Source organism: Dipodomys merriami, unplaced genomic scaffold, assembly GCF_024711535.1.
Source record: "Dipodomys merriami isolate MVZ:Mamm:240054 unplaced genomic scaffold, mDipMer1.0.p SCAF_9, whole genome shotgun sequence".
Classification (NCBI taxonomy): Eukaryota; Metazoa; Chordata; class Mammalia; order Rodentia; family Heteromyidae; genus Dipodomys; species Dipodomys merriami.
Window position 1 is genome coordinate 21,168,240 of NW_027206512.1, and position 18,433 is coordinate 21,186,672.

The window sequence follows — 18,433 nt, forward strand, 5'->3', positions numbered from 1 at the left end:
GCTAACCATGGATGGATGAAGAATTGTGTGCCATGTGCTCCTGATTGAACATCTTCTTCTGGCACACTCATCTCTGGCAGACACAATTCCAGGATCAGAAGCACAGGTGAGGGAAGGGAAGTAACACGGATGTAGGAGGGCTGTGATTTCTCCTGTGGACTTTCTCTAGTTATTCTTCAAGTAATAGATTTTTCCCCCCTCCTTTATGTTACAGCTGTAGTTTGCTTTAGCAACCAGTCTGGTTTTTTTTTTTTTTCTTAGCAGTTTAAACGATACAGGGATGGATGTCACATCAGGTATGTCACAAGTGGCTTGGTCAACTGAGGTTGAACAGGTGTACCATGTGTTCAGGATCTAAAGACCACTCAAAGTTGAAAGCAAATTGGAGCTCTCAGGCCAACCTTGCAGCCTAGGAACTTTGGGATGGGATGACTTAGTTTTCCATTGTCCCAGGGCTGAGGTATGGGCTGTGTTAAGGCATTTGGGGCAGGATGAATTGTGGGTTTTTTTTTTATAAGAATAAAGAGTAAGTGGGCAGATGTCTCTCTGCTCAGGGAAACCAGGCCTGGGGAAACCAGGGCCAAGTTCACTGTGAACACAGGCAGTGAAAGTGGCAGGCAGACTTTCCTCTTAGAAGTCTTCCAGGCCAGACTCACTCCAGGAAGCAGGAGATGTGTTGGAACACAGTGGCTCACGTTTTTCTCCATTAACCACTGATGACTTTAAAAGAAGGAGAGAAGAAAACTCCATCTTTATCAACATAGTGCCATAAAACCCAAGATTATGTCCAAACTTTTCATTGGGGTACCTATTATTAGTTCAACATGATTAAATAACTAAATAACAAGTACCTGGTTAAAAAAAGTTCCCTCCTGAGGCTGGGAAGGTGGCTCAGTGGTAGAGCACTTGCCTTGCATGCATGAGGCCCTGGGTTTGATTCCTCAGCACCACATAAGCAGAAAAAAAAAGCCGGAAGTGGTACTGTGGCTCAAGTGGTAGAGCGCTAGCCTTGAGCTGAAGAGCTGAGGGACAGCACCCAGGCCCAGAGTTCAGGCCCCATGACTGGTAAAAACAAAACAAAAGTTCCCTCCTTATCTTTAAATGTGGGTAAAATCTCACTTAGAAGGAAGGTTTGGAATGATGTGTAAAAATGTAGCACACATAAAAACATAAAAAACCCTAAATACAAAAAACTGAAGTGATCATATTCTTACTGATACATATATATTGTTGTCGGTTGTGGGTCTTGAACTCTCGGCCTAGGTGCTGTCCTTCAGCTCTTCAGCTCAAAGCTAGTGCTCTACCACTTAAGCTACAGCAGCACTTCCAGTTTTCTGGTAGTTAATTGGTCTTTCGGACTTTCCTTCCTGGGCTGGCTTTGAACCTCGATCCTTAGATCTCAGCCTCCTGAGTAGCTAGGATTACAATCGGCACCTGGCTAATTCTTACTGATATTAATGTCTCACAAAATTACAATGAAAAGTCAGCACAGAGTGAAATTTATTTCTTATTGACACAATGAAGCAATTGATCCTTAAATGGTAGACTACAGTATGTTTATTTTTATTTATTTATTTTTTTTGTCGGTCCTGGGGCTTGAACTCTGGGCTTGGGCGCTGTCCCTCAGCTCTTCAGCTCAAGGCAAGCACTCTACCGCTTGAACCACAGTGCCACTTCCAGTTTTCTAGTGGTTTATTGGAGATAAGAGTCATACGGACTTTCCTGCCTGGGCTGGCTTTGAACCATGATCCTCAGATCTCAGTCTCCTGAGTAGTTAGGATTACAGGCGTGAGCCATAGGTATCTGGCTTACAGTATGGAATTCTTAATAAGATTCTTTCTACATGTGTTTCAGAGCAGAGTCTAAGGGCATGGGCACTCTCCCTGAGCTTTTTAGCTCAAGGCTTGTGCTCTACCACTTGAGCCACAATACCACTTGAGCCACAGCACCACTTCTGGTTTTCTGGTGGTTAACTGGAGATGAGTCTCAGGGACTTTCCTGACTGGGCTGGCTTTGAACTGTGATCCTCAGATCTCATCCACCTGAGTAGCTAGATTACAGGTATGAGCCACTGGCACCTAGCTGGGTTAACAATTTTTATTCTAATCATGGTATGATGTTTTTAAATTTCAGTCATTTAATAAGACATTACTAGAGAAGCTGTTTCTGAGACTTATAACTAAGATATAGTCTTTGTATATTTGGTAAGAAGTTATTCTAAAATGTCTGTTTTATGTACCTATTTCTATAAATAAAGCCCTGGAAAAGTCTAATCTCCTAATTACTATGTTTACCAGAAGACCAACCATTATTTATTTTTAATGATTTCTTCTCCTTTTTTTTTTTTTTGGCATGTCAGTATTGGGGCTTGAACTCAGATCTTCATGCTCCTAATATACTTTTTTGGTCACAGCTGGCACTCTGACATTTGAGCCATGTCTCCATTTTCAGCTTTTTGCTGGTTATCTGGAGATAAGATTTTCTTGAATTAGTCTTCATAGGATGGCTTCCAGTCTTGATCCTCAGATCTCAGCCTCTTCAGTAGTTACAATCATAGGCATGAGTTCACTGATACCCAGTTTACGTTCTGTATGTTTTTAAGCATCAGCAATCAAGTGTTTTTGGGGGGTGGGGTGGAGAGCACAGCACAGGCAGTTTGAACTCAAGGCCTTGCACTTGCTAGCCAATGGTCTACCACATAGGCCAGGCCTCCTTTTATCTTCAGTTATTTTTCAAACAGACTCCCCCATATGGGTGTCCTTGGACCATGATCCTGCTTACCTACGCCTCCTGTGTAACTGGGATTTCAGAAGCATACCACCAAACTGGGTTTGTTTTGTTGATATGGAGTCTTGTTAACTTTTGACCAGGCTGGCCTCAATCCTCCTGATTTCTGCCTCTTGAGTAGACTCGGCAATAGTACTTTCTATAAAATACAAAGCAGCATTACATATTGTTAGTATAATCTCCACCTAAGGTCCTTAGCTCCACCCAGACCTGAGCTCCTCCCTGCCTTAGAGTTCCTGCCATTTAGCTGGCCACTCCCTCTCTCCACAGCTACCTACCTGGATAGGGGCAGATGCCATATTGCTCCCTTTCCTGGGGGAGAAATGGGCTCTCTAATAAATCTTATAATAATCTTTCTCCTGTGCCTGCCTGCCTCTGTGTGATCCCCTGGGATTGCAGGATGGATCCTACATATTCAGGTAGCTCTGGCATTCATACTTTGAAGGCATACCTATATGATAAGTTAGTCATAAAGCAAAAAAAATTCATAGCTGTTAGAACAAGTAGCCATTTATGTCAAATTGATGACCCTTTTTGTTTTGTTTTTAACACTATTTTGGTTTGTACCAAAGCATTCATGTACTGTCAAAATGAAATTTTATTAGGGATCTTCTTCAAACGGTTCTTAACAACTTTAATAGGTAACAGATCTTTTTTTAAAAAAGTTTTGGTAGTACTTGAGTTTGAACTCAGGGCCTGGATGCCATCCCTTGGTTTTTTTTGTTCAAGACTAGTGCTCTACTATTTGAACCACAGCTCTGCTTCCAGTTTTTTGTTGGCTAATTGGGAGATAAGGATCTCACAGACTTTTTTGCCCAGGCTGTGTTAGAACTGCAGTCCTAAGAACTAAACTTCCTGAGTAATTAGGGTTATAGGCATGAACCACGAGTGCCCAGCAAAAGGCAAAAATATCTTTACATGAGTTCTTCTCAGGACCAGTGCCATGGAAACAGATCCTTTAGAATTAATAACACCCGAAGAAACTTGGGATGGCTTCAAAGTGGATTTGTGTTATAAATGAATTCTACTTTATAGTAAAATACATTTAAAATTAAACTTACCAAAAAGCATAAGGTATTTGTTTGAAGCCAAAAATCCGATGCTGCTGAAGAACTGTCTAGCTTCTACTACTAGAGCTTAATATGGTGAATTTGATGTTATGTCCTTATTTTTGTGGAACTTTCTTGTGGTTTTTAGCATCATAAGTGACCTGGCACTAGTTTAAATCTATAAAATACAATGGTTGTGAGTCACATACAGAAAAAACTGGTAACTACCATGTATTTTTAGACATCTTCAAAGGAGTCTTTGGGTAACTATAATTCATAATGCTCCAGAGGATCCAAAGAAGAGCTTTCAATGGTGTTAGTGATGACAGTATGTGACAGCCATTTTCTAAGAAGCTGGGTGAATACCAACTGTTGGTAGACCAGACATGAAATTCTTTCAGAGTACAGTCTTATTTCATGCTCTCTGGACATTCCCAACAGAAAGCGTCCAGTCTATTTGCTGTTTCTTGGCTGATCAGACATTCTTCCTTTAATTCCCTGATCGTTTTTCTCAATGAATTTTGGAAATGTTTTTCTCTGTCTAAAACATTCCGTAGACTTTCCTTGGTATTTTCCAGCTCACAGATCACATGATCTAATTTATGCTTAAGTTTCTTTGGACTGTCCATTACACTGTAGCTATGTTCCTAAAAACAAAAAGACCAAGTATTTAAAACAAATTGACAAGTAGTTAGATAAAAGCTTATCATGGGTGTTTGTTCACTTATGATGCACATAGAAGGTCTTTAAGTTGGGAGAACTTAGCCGTTTCAAGACTATAGGAAGAAACTTTCTTGTGTTGGAGACTGGGCACACAGGAGGAGTGCTGTTCAGTGAGGATGGGAGGGGCTTCTAATCCGCCTGGGGGTTTATAGCTGCTGTGAGCGCTGAAGGTAACACTTGCAAGTAGGCAGCTTTCATTCCTTAAGTGTGGTACTGCTGAGTTTCATGTCAATCTTTCAAACAAATTTAAATTGTTAAAGTTTTAACTGAGCTATTTTACTGAATATTTCACTTTTTAAGGAAGGACAGGAAAGGAGCACTGGAACAGGTCTGCAGGCTGAGAGGGGTTTAGAGAGGACTCTGTTTGTAGAATTTGAAAGAGATAATTTAACTCTTCTTAACATTTATTATGAGTATGCTTTAAGTTTGTTAGGTGTGTATGTTTTTTGCACTTAAAATGAGAGAAAATAACAGTGATCTGTCTGATATAGGCACAAAGTGAAGAGGACTTTTACTTAGCCAAAATGAAGTAACAGAGATCGACTAACAACTTGAAGGCTTACCTAAGTGGAAGGCAAACTGAGTTGATGAGACAGGGAGAATATGGCCACAAGGAGAAGAATGTGGTGAGAGAACTTGGCTACAGGACCAAGTTCTAGAGAGGAGACAGCAGCACAGAAGCAGCACTAGAGGCTCTTCCTTGAGCAGTGTACTAGGTTAGGATGAGCACATACAAATGAGAAAACTTCTCAAGGCTAAGGAAAGAATACACAGAAAAGACGGAGTGCTCTGCACTCACAGGTCATAGTCACTACTTCCACCAGCCAGATCCAGAAGCTTAAAGATTCACAGAACAGTAGGGTGCCGGTGGCTCACACCTGTAATCCCAGCCACTCAAGAGGTTGAGAGCTGAGAGCTGAGGCTGAGACCTGATTCAAAGCCCATTCAAAGCCAGTCTAGGGAAGGAAAGTCTGTGTGATGCTTATCGCCATTCAAACACCAAAAAAGCTGGAAATGGAGCTGTGGCTTAAATGGCAGAGCTCTAGCCCTGAGCACAAAAGCACAAAGTGCCCAGGACCTGAGTTCAAGCCCCAGGACCAGCACACACATAAAGAAAGAAGAGTACATTAAAGAGTCTTGTTTTTTGGTCAACAGCCCTAGATGGAACACTGTTCTTGTTCTAAAAATGCATGTATGTGTGTGTGTGTGTGTGTGTGTGTGTGTGTGTGTGTGTGTGTGTGTGTGTGTGTGTGTGTGTGTGTGTACTTACACACACACACACAATCTGAAGAAAAGAAATGGCTTCTAAATACCCACAAAAAAAATGTTCAGAAAAACAATACAAAAAAATGTATGGCATATAGAAATTTAAAATCCAAACGATGTTACACACAAAATTTAATAATATGTACATAAGTAGAAAAATATTAGCCATAACAAGAGACAACTCAAATAAAAAAAATGACACAAATGTTAGCCCTAAGAAGAGACAGCTCAAATAAAAAAAAAAATGACACAAATGTTAGCACTAGCAGAAAAGGAATTAAGAATGCTACTAAAAAACTGTGTTACAGCCTGGAATGTAGCTTAGTGGTAGAGTGCTTGCCTAGCATGCATGATTCCTCAGTACCACAGAAGTGGCGCTGTGGCTCAAGTGGTAGAGTGCTAGCCTTGAGCAAAAGCAGCTCATAGACAGTGCCCAGGCCCTAAGTTTAAGCCCCAGGACTGGCAAAAAAGAACATCCCCAAACAAAAGAAAATGAAACAAAAAACGGTGTTACATATAGTAAAAATGTCACGTATAGAAAGATATAGCAGACTCAAAAAGAACATTCACTGGAAGTGTACTCATTACCTCACTCATGTAACTGTAACCCTCTGTATAGTATCTTTACAATAAAAAAAAATTAAATAAAAAAAAAAAGAACATTCACAGGTAAAAACTATAATATGTGGGGTGAAAATTCATTGGAGAAGAGCAGATTCCCTATTTAAGAAGAGATGAGTCAATGTGAAGATACTGCAACAGGAACTGTCCACAACATAGAAAATGGAGTAGTAAAAATAAAGATTAAAAAAAGTAGAGAAAGCTGTAGCAAAACATTGCACCGCCAGATATATATTTAATTAGGGTCCTTTAAGGAGAAAAAAAAGAAAAGTTGGAATAGAAATAGTTGGAGAAATCTGACCAAAATCTTTCTAAGTTTGATGATAAATTTGGGCCTACAGGTTAACAAAAACCAAAACCCTCAGAAATCTCAAGCACAGAAACATGAAGAAAACTAAACTAAGACAGCTCTGAATTAAAACTAGTATAAGGAAAATTATTTTTCATTATATGTAGCATTTATATGGTTTTGCTATGTAGCTTAGGCCTTAAACTCTTGATCTTTTTTTTTTTTTTAACCTCAGCCTCCCTAGTGTTAGCATTATAGGCATGTACCACCACTCTGAGCTTACAAAAAATTCTTACAAGAAAAAAAAGGTTAGCCTTGTTGTATATTTGTAAGAAACAATGTAGGTGAAAATACAGTGAAGTAATATTTTTAAACTAGCAATATAAACTTCAAAATTACCATCCTAGAAACTAATACTCAATGCAAACTACTTTTAAAAATAAAGACAAAATACTGTCATTAATTTTTTAGAGATAGAAATACAGAAAGAATTCTTCAGTAGCATAGCTGCAGCACAAAAATTATTAAAGTAAATCCTTTGGGAAAAAGGATACATATGGAAATATGGACTTATACAATGGATTAAAAAGTCCTGGCAACAGCAACTACCTAGACAATATATAAGATTTTATTCCTCTTAACTAAATCTGTTTATAAAAGGTTGGAAGAAGAGAAATATGGTATTCTAAGGTGCATATATATGCATGGACATACATATAAACAGGTAGAACAAATACTATTTCTTGGTAATAAAGTGGCTAAATTTATTAAGTCCTAACAATCATAAATATTATACTGCATGTATAATAAACACCATTACTGACAACTGAAAGAAAAATTAGACAAATTTAGTTGACATTTATAGTATATGCCACATACAGCAGCAGAATTCACTTCTATTGCACACAGAATGTTTATCAAGACAGACTAAATTCTGGTCTATAAAAATCTCCTTAAATTTAAAAGGATTTAATATATATTACACACACAGAATCTATACCACAATAGGATTAAATTAGAAATTAATAATAGTTATCTAGGGAATTCCCCAGTAGAAAAGGAGAAACATCAGAGATGAGTGGAAAGCAATGAAGTAGAAAGAAAATCAATGAAGTCAAGTGCGTTGACAAGATCAATAATATTTTAAATCTCTAGGCATATTGATTAGTAATATTAAGAGAACAGATACACATTACTAGAAATTATGAACAGTGAGAGACATGACAGCATTCATTGAAGGTATTAAAAAGATAAATACAAGCCAGGTGCTAGTGGCTCACATCTGTAATCCTAGCTACTCAGTGAGATCTGAGGATCTTGGTTTGAAGCCAACCCAGGCAGGAAAGTCCATGAAACTCTTATCTCCAATAAACTACTCAGAAAAAGCCCTCAGTGATGCTGTGGCTCAAGTGGTAGAGTGCTAGCCAAAAGAACAAAGAGGCACAGAGACAGCACCCAGAGTTGAAGCCCTAGGACTGGCAAAAAAAAAAAAAAAAAAGAAAAAAACCCCGATAAACACAGAAACTATCTTAATCTAGAAAATTTGACAACTAAGATGAAATGGTCAAACTTTTTGGAATTTGCAAGAAATTCCTTGGAAAGACACAAGCTACTAAAATTATTTTCCTATAGAGAAAACTAAAGGTTCAAATATCATCACTGGAGGAAGATTTCAAATGTTTGTAAAATAAATGGTAACATTACACGAACTTTTCCAGAAACCAAGTAGTTGACAACATTTTCCAATTCAATTTTGAGGTATTATTTTGTTATTGAAATCAAATATATTAAATACAGGCTAAATACCTCTTGAACATATAAATATTAAACAAAAATTTAGCAAATTGAATACAACAAGTCATAAAAGGGATAAAAAAATCAAGAAGTAAGGTTCATTCTATGCATAAAATGTTGGCTTAACATTGGAAAAAAACAATTGATACAACTCAGATTATTTATATCATCACTAAATATAGGAGAAGCATTTGTCCATTTCTGATAAAAATTCTCAGCAGATTAGGAACAGAAAGGTACTTTTAACTTTATAAAATGAATTTATGAAAAACTCATGGCTAAAATTATATTTAACATGAAGAGATTTCCTTCCTTCTAAAATCAGGAACAAAGACATGGAGATCTGCCCTCAATAATACTTATATTCAGCATAGCCACAGAGGTTCAAGGCAGTACTATAAAGCAAGAAGGAGGAATGAAAAGGATTAGAAAGAAAAAATAGTGTCATTAATCACAGAGAACATGATAGTCTATGAGTAAAATCTGATTCTCTCCATAAAAACTGCTATAGTTAATATTTGATTTTATAAATTGACAGACATAAGATCAATACACAAAAATCAATCACATCTCCACATTCTAGAAGCAAACAAAATACCATTTGTGATACCAAACACAAAATACTAAGTGATATATCTGACAAAGTAAAATACCTGTGTGCTAAAAACTATAAAACAATGCTGACATAGGTTAAAGATCTAAATACTTAACACAAAATGAGTTAAAATGCCAGCTTGTTTTGGTAGAAAATGGTAAGAATCTAGAATAGCCAACAGAGTTAAAACAAAACAAAACAAAACAAACCCCAACCTATAAGAAAACAGATTTATATTCTAGTTCTGGTTTTAATATGAATAAGCAATAGACAAACAGATCTAAGCTTGGATATTCTATGTTGTAAATGAGTTATTCAAGATATTCTAAAGACATAGGTATATTTTATTAGATATTCTTACACAGAAACAATTTTTTTTTTTGTTAGTCATGGGGCTTGAACTCTGGGCCTGGGCATTGTCCCTGAGTTCTCTTTAGCTCAAGGCTAGCACTCTACCACTTGAGTCACAGTGCCACTTCTGCTTTTCTGAGTTTTTGGTTGGAGATAAGAGTCTCATGGACTTTCCTGCCCCGCTGATTTTGAACTGTGGTCCTCAAATCTCAGACTACTGAGTTGCTTCTAGGATTACAGGTGTGAGCCACTGGTGCCTAGCAGAAACATAATTCTTACTAGGGAGAATTAACTAGTATCATGGTAGACATATCCTTGAGAAAGCATTCTCCAAACTAATATGTAACTGAAGGATGAATTACTTATATACTGCTTTTGCATACATATAAATTATGACTTTGAAAGCAGTATTTTTTCCAAATATTACAAATTAAAAAAAACTCAAGCACTTGAATCTGTAATTTTTCCTGTAAGATTTCTACAAATTTGACCCTAAAGGAGTATTAAAGTATTAACAACTCAATAAGACATTTTACTTACAAAAATGAATTGGGATTGGAATTCTTCAGTATGTGATGGAGCACCAACCTGGTGATTGTGATTTGTGACTGGAAGGGTTTTGATGGTGAAGTTCTTTCTATAGTGAAGCTTTTCTCTTTTTTCCTGTTAAGAATATTTAGTAAAAATCATAGAGATACTTTATCCTTTCTTAAATTTTTAATCCTTATTATGTTTGTGTAGTAGAAATAGCACATTTCTTTTCATGGAAATTGCTTTTAGATATTAGTAAATGCCATTTCGATTACTTTAAGAGATCTTCCCCAAACAACCCTAAAGTTCACTTTTTTTTTGCCCGTCCTGCAGCTTGAACTCAGGGTCTGGACGCTCTACCACTTGAGCTACAGTGCCACTTCTGGCTTTTTTGAATAGTTTATTGAAGATAAGAGACTCACTGGCACTTTACTGACTAGGCTGGCATTGAACCACCATCCTCAGATCTCAGCCTCCTGAGTAGCTAGGATTGTAGGCATGAACCACTAGTGCCCGGCTTACAATTCATTTTTGAAACACAAATTTTCCTAAAAATGAAGAGTGATAATGAAAAAGGATAGTTTGATCTGCAATTGAAAATGCAGTTACAGTTAGTGGTTGAGTGTTTGCTTAGCATGCCTGAAGCCCTGGGTTCGGTTCCTCAGTACCACATAAACAGAAAAAGCTGGAAGTGGTGTTGTGACTCAAGTTGTTAGACTGGTAGCCTTCAGCTAAAGAAGCTCAGGGACAGCACCCAGGCCCTGAGTTCAAGCCCCAAGACTGGAAAAAAAAATGCAGTTATATAAGCCAGGTGCTGGTGGTTCAAACTTTAATCCTAGGTATTTAGGAGGCTGAGATTGGGAGGACTGATATTCTAGGCCAGGCTGTGCAAAAAGGTATGAGACTCCAACTCAATGGAAGGAACTGGGTTTGGTGGTGAATGCCTGTCATCTCGGGTACAATGAGAAACCTAAAACAGGCGATTGTACCCTGGTAAAAGCAAGACATTATCTCAAATATATGCAACAAAAAACAGGGTTAATGGTGTGGCTCAGTGGTAGTGCTTGCCTAACAGGTGCAAGGCCCTGAGTTCAAATCTCAGTACCATAAATATTCATGACAGACAGTAATAGTAGCTGAAATAGTATATTTTCCTAGAATTAGACTGAAAAATCTAGAAATAAACCATATCAATATAGATTAATACCTTTAGGATAAAAATGGTATTCTAATTAAGTAAAGAAAGGTTACAAGTCATGTTGTAAAAATCAATTGAGAAGTTGCATCTTGTGGGGCTGGGAAGGTGGCTCAGTGGTAGAGTGCTTGTCTTGCATGCATGAGGCCCTGGGTTTGATTCTTCAGCACCACACAAGCAGAAAAAGCTGGAAGTGGCACTGTGGCTCAAGTGGTAGTGCGCTAGCCTTAAGCTGAAGAGCTGAGGGGCAGCACCTAAGCCTGGAGTTCAGGCCCCACGACCGACAAAAAAAAAAAAAAAAAAAGTTATAACTTGTATATATAATAAACCATGGTTGGTTTCTCTCAAATGTCTGGCTCATAGAGCTGCAACATAATATGATAATGTGTTGCTTGATAAGAAGTACAGATGCACGGCCTCTGACCAAAACGGAATCAAATTCAACTTCATTCCTCCAGCAAGTTCTCAAGGAGTGGGACACATGAGTCTATATTTTAAATAAACACTGAAATAAATTCTTTGTTTGTTGTTGTTTGTGGGGCTTGAACTCTGGGGCCTGGGCCTCAGCTCTTCAGCACAAGGTGAATGCTCTACCACTTGAGCAACAGCACCACTTCTGGTTTTCTGGTAGTTTATTGGAGATAAGAGTCTCATGGATTTTCCTGCCCAGGTTGGCTTTGAACTGTGATCCTCAGCTCTCAGCCTCCTGAGTAGCTAGGATTCTAGGCGTGAGTCATCGGTGCCTGGTTTAATACAAATTCTTATATAGCCTAAAATTTGTAGGCCATTGTTGTGAAAAATATTCAATGTCAGCCGGGCGCTGGTGGCTCACACCTGTAATCCTAGCTACTCAGGAGGCTGAGATCTGAGGATCACGGTTCAAAGCCAGCCCGGGCAGGAAAGACTGTGAGACTCCTATCTCCAATAAACCACCAGAAAACCGGAAGTGGCGCTGTAGCTCAAGTGGTAGAGCGCTAGCCTTGAGCTGAAGAGCTGAAGGACAGTGCCCAGGCCCAGAGTTCAAGCCCCACGACCGACAAAAAAAAAAAAATAAAAAAATTCAATGTCATGGACAGGAGTAGTTAACAGTGGACTAAGGAGTCAAAAGGCCTCATTTGAATCTGGCCTCTGACATTAATAGCTGTGTATGCTGGACCTCAGTCGTCTTAAATCAGGAGTAGTAACTGTTTTCTGTGGCAAGGGCTATTTGGGTATTTATAACATCGTCTGAGGGCTGTACAAAATTTTCAATACAGACAGAGGATCATGGGCAGCCATCATGTGTCTTTCCTATATGGTTTTATAGGGCTTATACGGCCATAGGACTGGGTGCTTCCCACCCCTGCTTAAGTAATAAACATGAGAAGAGTATTTACCTCATATAGTTGTTTCAATAATGAGCTATTATGTATATACAATGCTTATAATGCCCAAAACATAGCAAGTTACTACCATCAATGTAAAAATGTAAAATCTGGCCGTGCTCACGGCTAGCAGTAGGACGCTAGGCTTAAGCTGAAGAGCTCAGAGACAGCACCCAGGCCCAGTATTCAAGCCCCATGACTGACAAAAACAAAAAAGCAAACAAAAAAAAGTAAAACCTGAAAAAGCAACTAAGGCAAAGATTATACAGTATAATTCTAACATTATAAAATTATCTACATAAATATTGATCAATTTATATAAAACATACAAATCATTAGAAAGCACACAGTATTAGTTCTGCATTGGCCTATTATTTTTATTTTTAATTCTATTACCCAAATTCTTTTTTTTTTTTTTTTGGTCAGTCATGGGGCTTGAACTCTGGGGCTTGGGCACTGTCCCTCAGCTCTTCAGCTCAAGGTGAGTGCTCTACTGCTTGAGCCACAGCACCACTTCCAGTTTTCTAGTGGTTTATTGGAGATAAGAGTCTCATAGCCTTTCCTACCTGGGCTGGCTTTTAACTGTGATCCTCAGATCCCAGCCTCCTGAGTAGCTAGGATTATAGGAGTGAACCACTGGTGCCCGGCTGTCCAAGTTCTTATAATGAAAAATTTGTTGTAAGGAAATAGTTCTGCTTAGTTATGCCCACATTTATTAAGATCTTCCTTACATTACAGCTAAATACTTTACTGGTAGAAAAAGAATCTTTTAAAGCTAATTTCAGAGAAACTGCACATTTACTGATAGGGAATAAAGTGAAGTGGTCTTGACTTAATCACTTAGATACTGCATGAGTGACCAAGACAGCTGTAGTAGGTACGCTTCTAGACCAATTTTCGTGCTTATAACTGTCAGGAGGACATGATCTTAATGTTGGCTCCCCTTAGGTTTTCCACATTGGAATCCATCAATCAGTCTACAGTTGCTGGATGCAAATACATTCTTAGATATATGAAGTCAAAGAGATACTGAGGTAAAGCAGCCAATCTATGGCACTATTACTGAGAGAAAAAAAGAATTCAACTAGGGTTTACTTATTCAACCTTCCTATTTTATTTTCTTTGGCCTCTTGTGATGGTACTAGGGCTTGAATTCAGGGCCTGGAGTGCTATCCCTTAACTTTTTCATTCAAGGATGGTACTCTATCACTCAGAGATGAGAACAGTCATGAACTTTCCTGCCTACGCTGGCTTTGAACTGCAATCCTCAGATCTCAGCCTCCGGAGTAGCTAGACATGACCCACTGGTGCTGGCTTCCCTTTTCTTCCCTCTTATTCATATTTTCTCTTTCTGTTTTCTGTCTTTTGGTCCTATCAGGTTTCACACTTGTATGCTTTCGTCCTATCAGAACTTTAGCTCTAGAATTCTCAAGATGTCTGGCATTCTAGAACTTCTGGTCAATCTTATGTTAACTTCCAGTTTGTTGTTTTTTTGTCGGTCATGGGGCTTGAACTCTGGGCCTGGGTCCTGTCTCTCAGCTCTTTAGCTTAAGGCTAGCACTCTACCACTGAGCCACAGTGCCACTTCTGGTTTTCTAGTGGTTTATTGGAGATAAGAGTCTCATGGCCTTTCCTACCTGGGCTGGCTTTGAACCACAATCCTCAGATCTCAGCCTCCTGAGTGGCTAGGATTACAGGCGTGAGCCACTGGCTCCTGGGACCTCCAGTTTTTAGACACAAATCTTGTTACGTCAATTCCTAAAGTCAATCCACTTTGTGAAACCTTAGTAATGCACCAATGTTTCCGAGCGGTTACTGGTAAAATATTTGTACACCAAAGAGCTAAAACTTGTATATAAATATAGAAGCTTAAAAGAATACACTTCAAACTAGTCAACAAACAATAAAATATAGCCAAGGGTACCTTGCTGGAGATTCTTCAATGTACCACAGAAAGTAAATATTGACAGTAAGTAGTATCTGATAAACAAACCTGTAAGTGATATGGGGAATCAAAGATAGAAGGGATGACTCCAGGTTTTAATTTAATATTTGGAGCACTTCTGTCAAAATCTGTCTTCTTAAAGTGCCTCGAACACAAAACATCTCCTTTTTTAGGCTCCCAAATGCCTGCAGCATTCACATCAAGTCTTTTCATTGCTAATACCCACTTTCTTTTGATGTTTTCATCTGTGGGGAATCTAGAAAAAAATTAAATATTTAAAAACCAGATACTATTTGTATATATGTAAATTAAAAATTTTTTGTATGTCTGGTCTAAAACGATTCTTTAATTTTTTATTATCTTTGGGAACTGTGATATTCAGAAAAAATATAATTCCTTCTTGTGTAACTTGGTTTTAAAAATCATATTTCTTTTTGTGTTTTTGCTAAGTACTCTTTAGACATTTAAATTCTTTTCATATTATGGAAGGAAATCACCAAGAGACATTTCACACCTTAAGAATACAATCCAGGGGCTGGGAATGTGGCTTAGTCGTAGAGTGCTTGCCTAGCATGCATAAAGCCCTGGGTTTGATTCCTTAGTACCACATAAACAGAGAAAGCCCAAAGTGGCGCTGAGGCTCAAGCAGTAGAGTGCTAGCCCTGGGGGAAAAAAGCTCAGGGACAGTGCCTAGGTCCTGAGATCAAGCCCCTGGACTGGCAAAAAAAAAAAAAAAAAAAAAAAGAATATAACCCACAGCTGGGCATTGGTAGGTCATGCGTATAATTCTAAGTATTCAGGAGGTTGAGATCTGAGGATTGTGGTTTGAATTCAGGCTGCACAGAAAAAGTCTGTGAGACTCAAATCTCCATAAACTACTCACAAAAAGCCAGAAGTGGCACTGTATCTCAAATGGTAGAGCACTAGCCTTGATCACAAAGAGGCTCAGTTGCTCAGGTCCTGGGTTTAAGGTCCAGGACCAGTCCCCCCTCCCCCCCCCCCCCAATCCACAATTGAATGGTTTCCTTCATCTATAGATGGCAAAAGTTATCATTTGATTTTTTTCTTATCTGAGGTGATGGCTGCAGTTAATACACAGCATGTTAGACATGCCTAGTGAATGAATGCCTTCAAGAGCTGCAGAGTCCTGAGCTCTGGACACAACTATTTTGAAGATCTGGAGGTCAATAACTATCTTTCTCAATTTTCTAAGCAGGTGTAAATCTTTTTTGGAATGTGGTAGAGTATATACACACTTTTTATTTCACATATTTAACAATGTGGCTTGCAGATCTTTATCATATAGTATAGTGCTTGGTACAAAATATGTAGCAAAAATGAACAATTATAAAATCCTATTCTCTCCTAAGGCTATCAGGGGACTGGCTAAAATACTAAATTAGGAACATCTTGGCTTACCTGCATTTTTAGCTAAATAACTCATATTTCACAACATGTGCTTGATACATTTCTAAATAGAAAAGACAAATATATGAGCAAGGATCCTTCAGATTGTAATATGTGTGTGTGTGTAAACAACACTGTTTTCTAAAGAAAGAAGATACAATGTAAAAATACAAAGTAATAATGATAGCAAAAAAAAAGATTTTTTTTTTAGAGGGGGTACTTGAGTTTGAACTCAAGCCATCAGGCTTGCTAGGCATGTGCCCTACCACTTGAGTGACACCTCCAGTCCTTTTTGCGTCAATTACTTTTCAAGTAGGGTCTAGCTTGTTTTGTTCTACCAGGCCTGACTGAGATCCTCCAACTTAGACCTCCCATCTGGTTGGTAATGACAAGGCACATGCCAACATCTTGGAAACTCATTAACCACCATCTTCCTCAGCTTAGTCAACTTAACAGTTGGGATTATAGGTATAAACTACCCTACCCAGCCCCGAGTTTGACTTTTGTTGCTATTAGTCTTTGATTACTTGTCTGGAATCTTAAAAACTACACACATGAAAGTATCATTGTAACTGGGCCCCGGTGACTCATGCCTGTAATCCTAGCTACTCAGGAGTCTGAGACCTGAGGATCATGGTTCAAAACCAGCCCGGACATGAAAGGCCATGAGACTCTTTTTTTTTTTTTTTGGGTCCGGTCGTGGGGCCTGAACTCTGGGCCTGGGCACTGTCCCTCAGCTCTTCAGCTCAAGGCTAGCGCTCTACCACTTGAGCCACAGTGCCACTTCCGGCTTTTTTCTTTTTGCTTATGTGGTGCTGAGGAATCGAACCCAGGGCCTCGAGCATGCAAGGCAAGCGAAGCGCTCTACCACTGAGCCACCTTCCCGGCCATGAGACTCTTATCTTCAATAAACCACTAGAAAACCGGAAGTAGAGCTGTGGCTCCCACTGGTAGAGCGCTTGCCTTGAGCTGAAGAGCTGAGGGAGTTCAAGCCCCAAGACCACCCAAAAAAAAAAAAAAGTATCATTGTCACTTGAAATTTAACAAAGAATTTGTTGAATGGGAACTTCTTTGTACAAGGACTTAAAGATAATAAAAAATTAAAAAATAAATTAACAAAATAAAACAAGAAATTTAACAAATTAAACAAATTTATAAAGTATTTGAGGCAGGGAGCTAGTTGCTCATACCTGTAATCATAGGTACTCAAGAGGCTGAGATCTGAGGATCCCAGTTCAAAGCCAGGACAGGCAGGAAAGTCTGTGAGACTCTTATTTCCAATTAACTACCAGAAAAACCAGAAGTGGCTCAAAGTGATAGGGCACTAAAATAGGGCACTAGCTCAGGGACAGTGCCTAAACCTCGAGTTTGAGCTCCATGACCACCAACAACAAAAAGTACTTGAGAACTTAAGTTCAAAGCTGAAGAGTTTAGCAGAACTGTTCACTTTTTATGAGAGTTAAAAGTTCTTGGCTTAATTACAGCAAAGTCTTACACATGAAATGTCAGTCCTTTTAACTTGGAATTTGGCAAACAGCGAGAAGCACATCCAATGGCCGAACAACATTTCACCATGGTTTTAGCAACTCATAACAGAGCTGAAAGAAAATTAAAATAGGAAACTGTTAGTAACCTCAAAGCTAAAGCCAAAGACAACCATTTTCCTCCAACACCTGTAGTTTAGCCCATAGAATTTCCTAAGGACATATTTGGCTATGCACCTTGAGGTCTAAGATTTCAATTTTGTAGTGCATTTCTCTTCCATCTCCAGGTAGTAGATTCTCTTTGTGACAGGACTGGGTGCACTAACTCCTTGAGGCATACCATCTGAGACTCATCTTTCTTTCACCTCAAGTGTCTGCTGTCCCCGGGGAAACTTTTCCCTGACACTTACGATGGTCAGATCCCTTCTATTATCAGTTCTCTCCTAATACACTGGTCAAGCATTAATCCCAGTTGTAATCTTAATATTTACTGCAGTGAGTTCTCTGATTAATGTGAGTTTCATAGAGTATGGAAAGCATTCAATTTTTTCCCCCCTCACTTCTTGTCCTCACGGCTGAGTTGATGGGTAAAGGTTAGGATATACTTTGACCGGGGGACTGCGTCGTGAATGGGTGGTGAATGGGAGGCTGGTGGCAGGCTGCAGGCCCGCAGGGCGGCCGGCCAGGCTCCGCCCCCTTCCTTCCGGCACCGAGGCGGGGGTGGGGCCGTCAGTCTCCCGGCCGTAGCGGTCAGACCCACACTTCCATAAGAGGTCGTCGGGCATCTCCTCCTCGTCCCGAAAACACCCAGGCTCCGGGATCCGGGATGGCAGCGATGCTAGTGAAAGAAGAACCAACTTAAAGAGTTATTACCGTTCGCAGCGACCACGGAGATTGGCGTCCCCTGCCACTTCCGCCTCGTCGCCCCGGGAACCGGATATCCGGTCGCCCCGGGTCACGTGCTCCGCGGCCATTCCGGCCGGGGTAGCGGTGGCACCGTGGCGGCGGAGGGGGAGGCGGAGGGGGAGGCCG

At 39.3% G+C, this 18,433-nt stretch overlaps 1 protein-coding gene across 5 annotated transcripts; it reads right to left on the reverse strand.

Moving 5' to 3' along the window:
• Positions 1-1,483: 1,483 nt before the first annotated feature.
• Positions 1,484-18,389, reverse strand: Thap6 (THAP domain containing 6). Of its 5 annotated transcripts, none has more exons than XM_070012800.1 (6): positions 18,275-18,389; positions 17,413-17,515; positions 14,559-14,766; positions 10,064-10,138; positions 3,849-4,483; positions 2,842-2,926 (listed from the first exon to the last, which is right to left on the reverse strand). In XM_070012800.1, the coding sequence occupies exons 2-5, from the start codon at positions 17,490-17,492 to the stop codon at positions 4,247-4,249; spliced, it is 600 nt and encodes a 199-aa protein (XP_069868901.1). In that variant the 5' UTR covers positions 17,493-17,515; positions 18,275-18,389; the 3' UTR covers positions 2,842-2,926; positions 3,849-4,246. The 5 variants fall into 5 exon arrangements, with proteins under 5 accessions (XP_069868904.1, XP_069868902.1, XP_069868901.1 ...); XM_070012799.1 differs by having other exon boundaries at positions 10,016-10,138; XM_070012802.1 differs by lacking the exon at positions 18,275-18,389 and adding an exon at positions 15,930-15,981 and having other exon boundaries at positions 10,016-10,138; positions 17,413-17,498.
• Between the last annotated feature and the right edge of the window lie 44 nt (positions 18,390-18,433).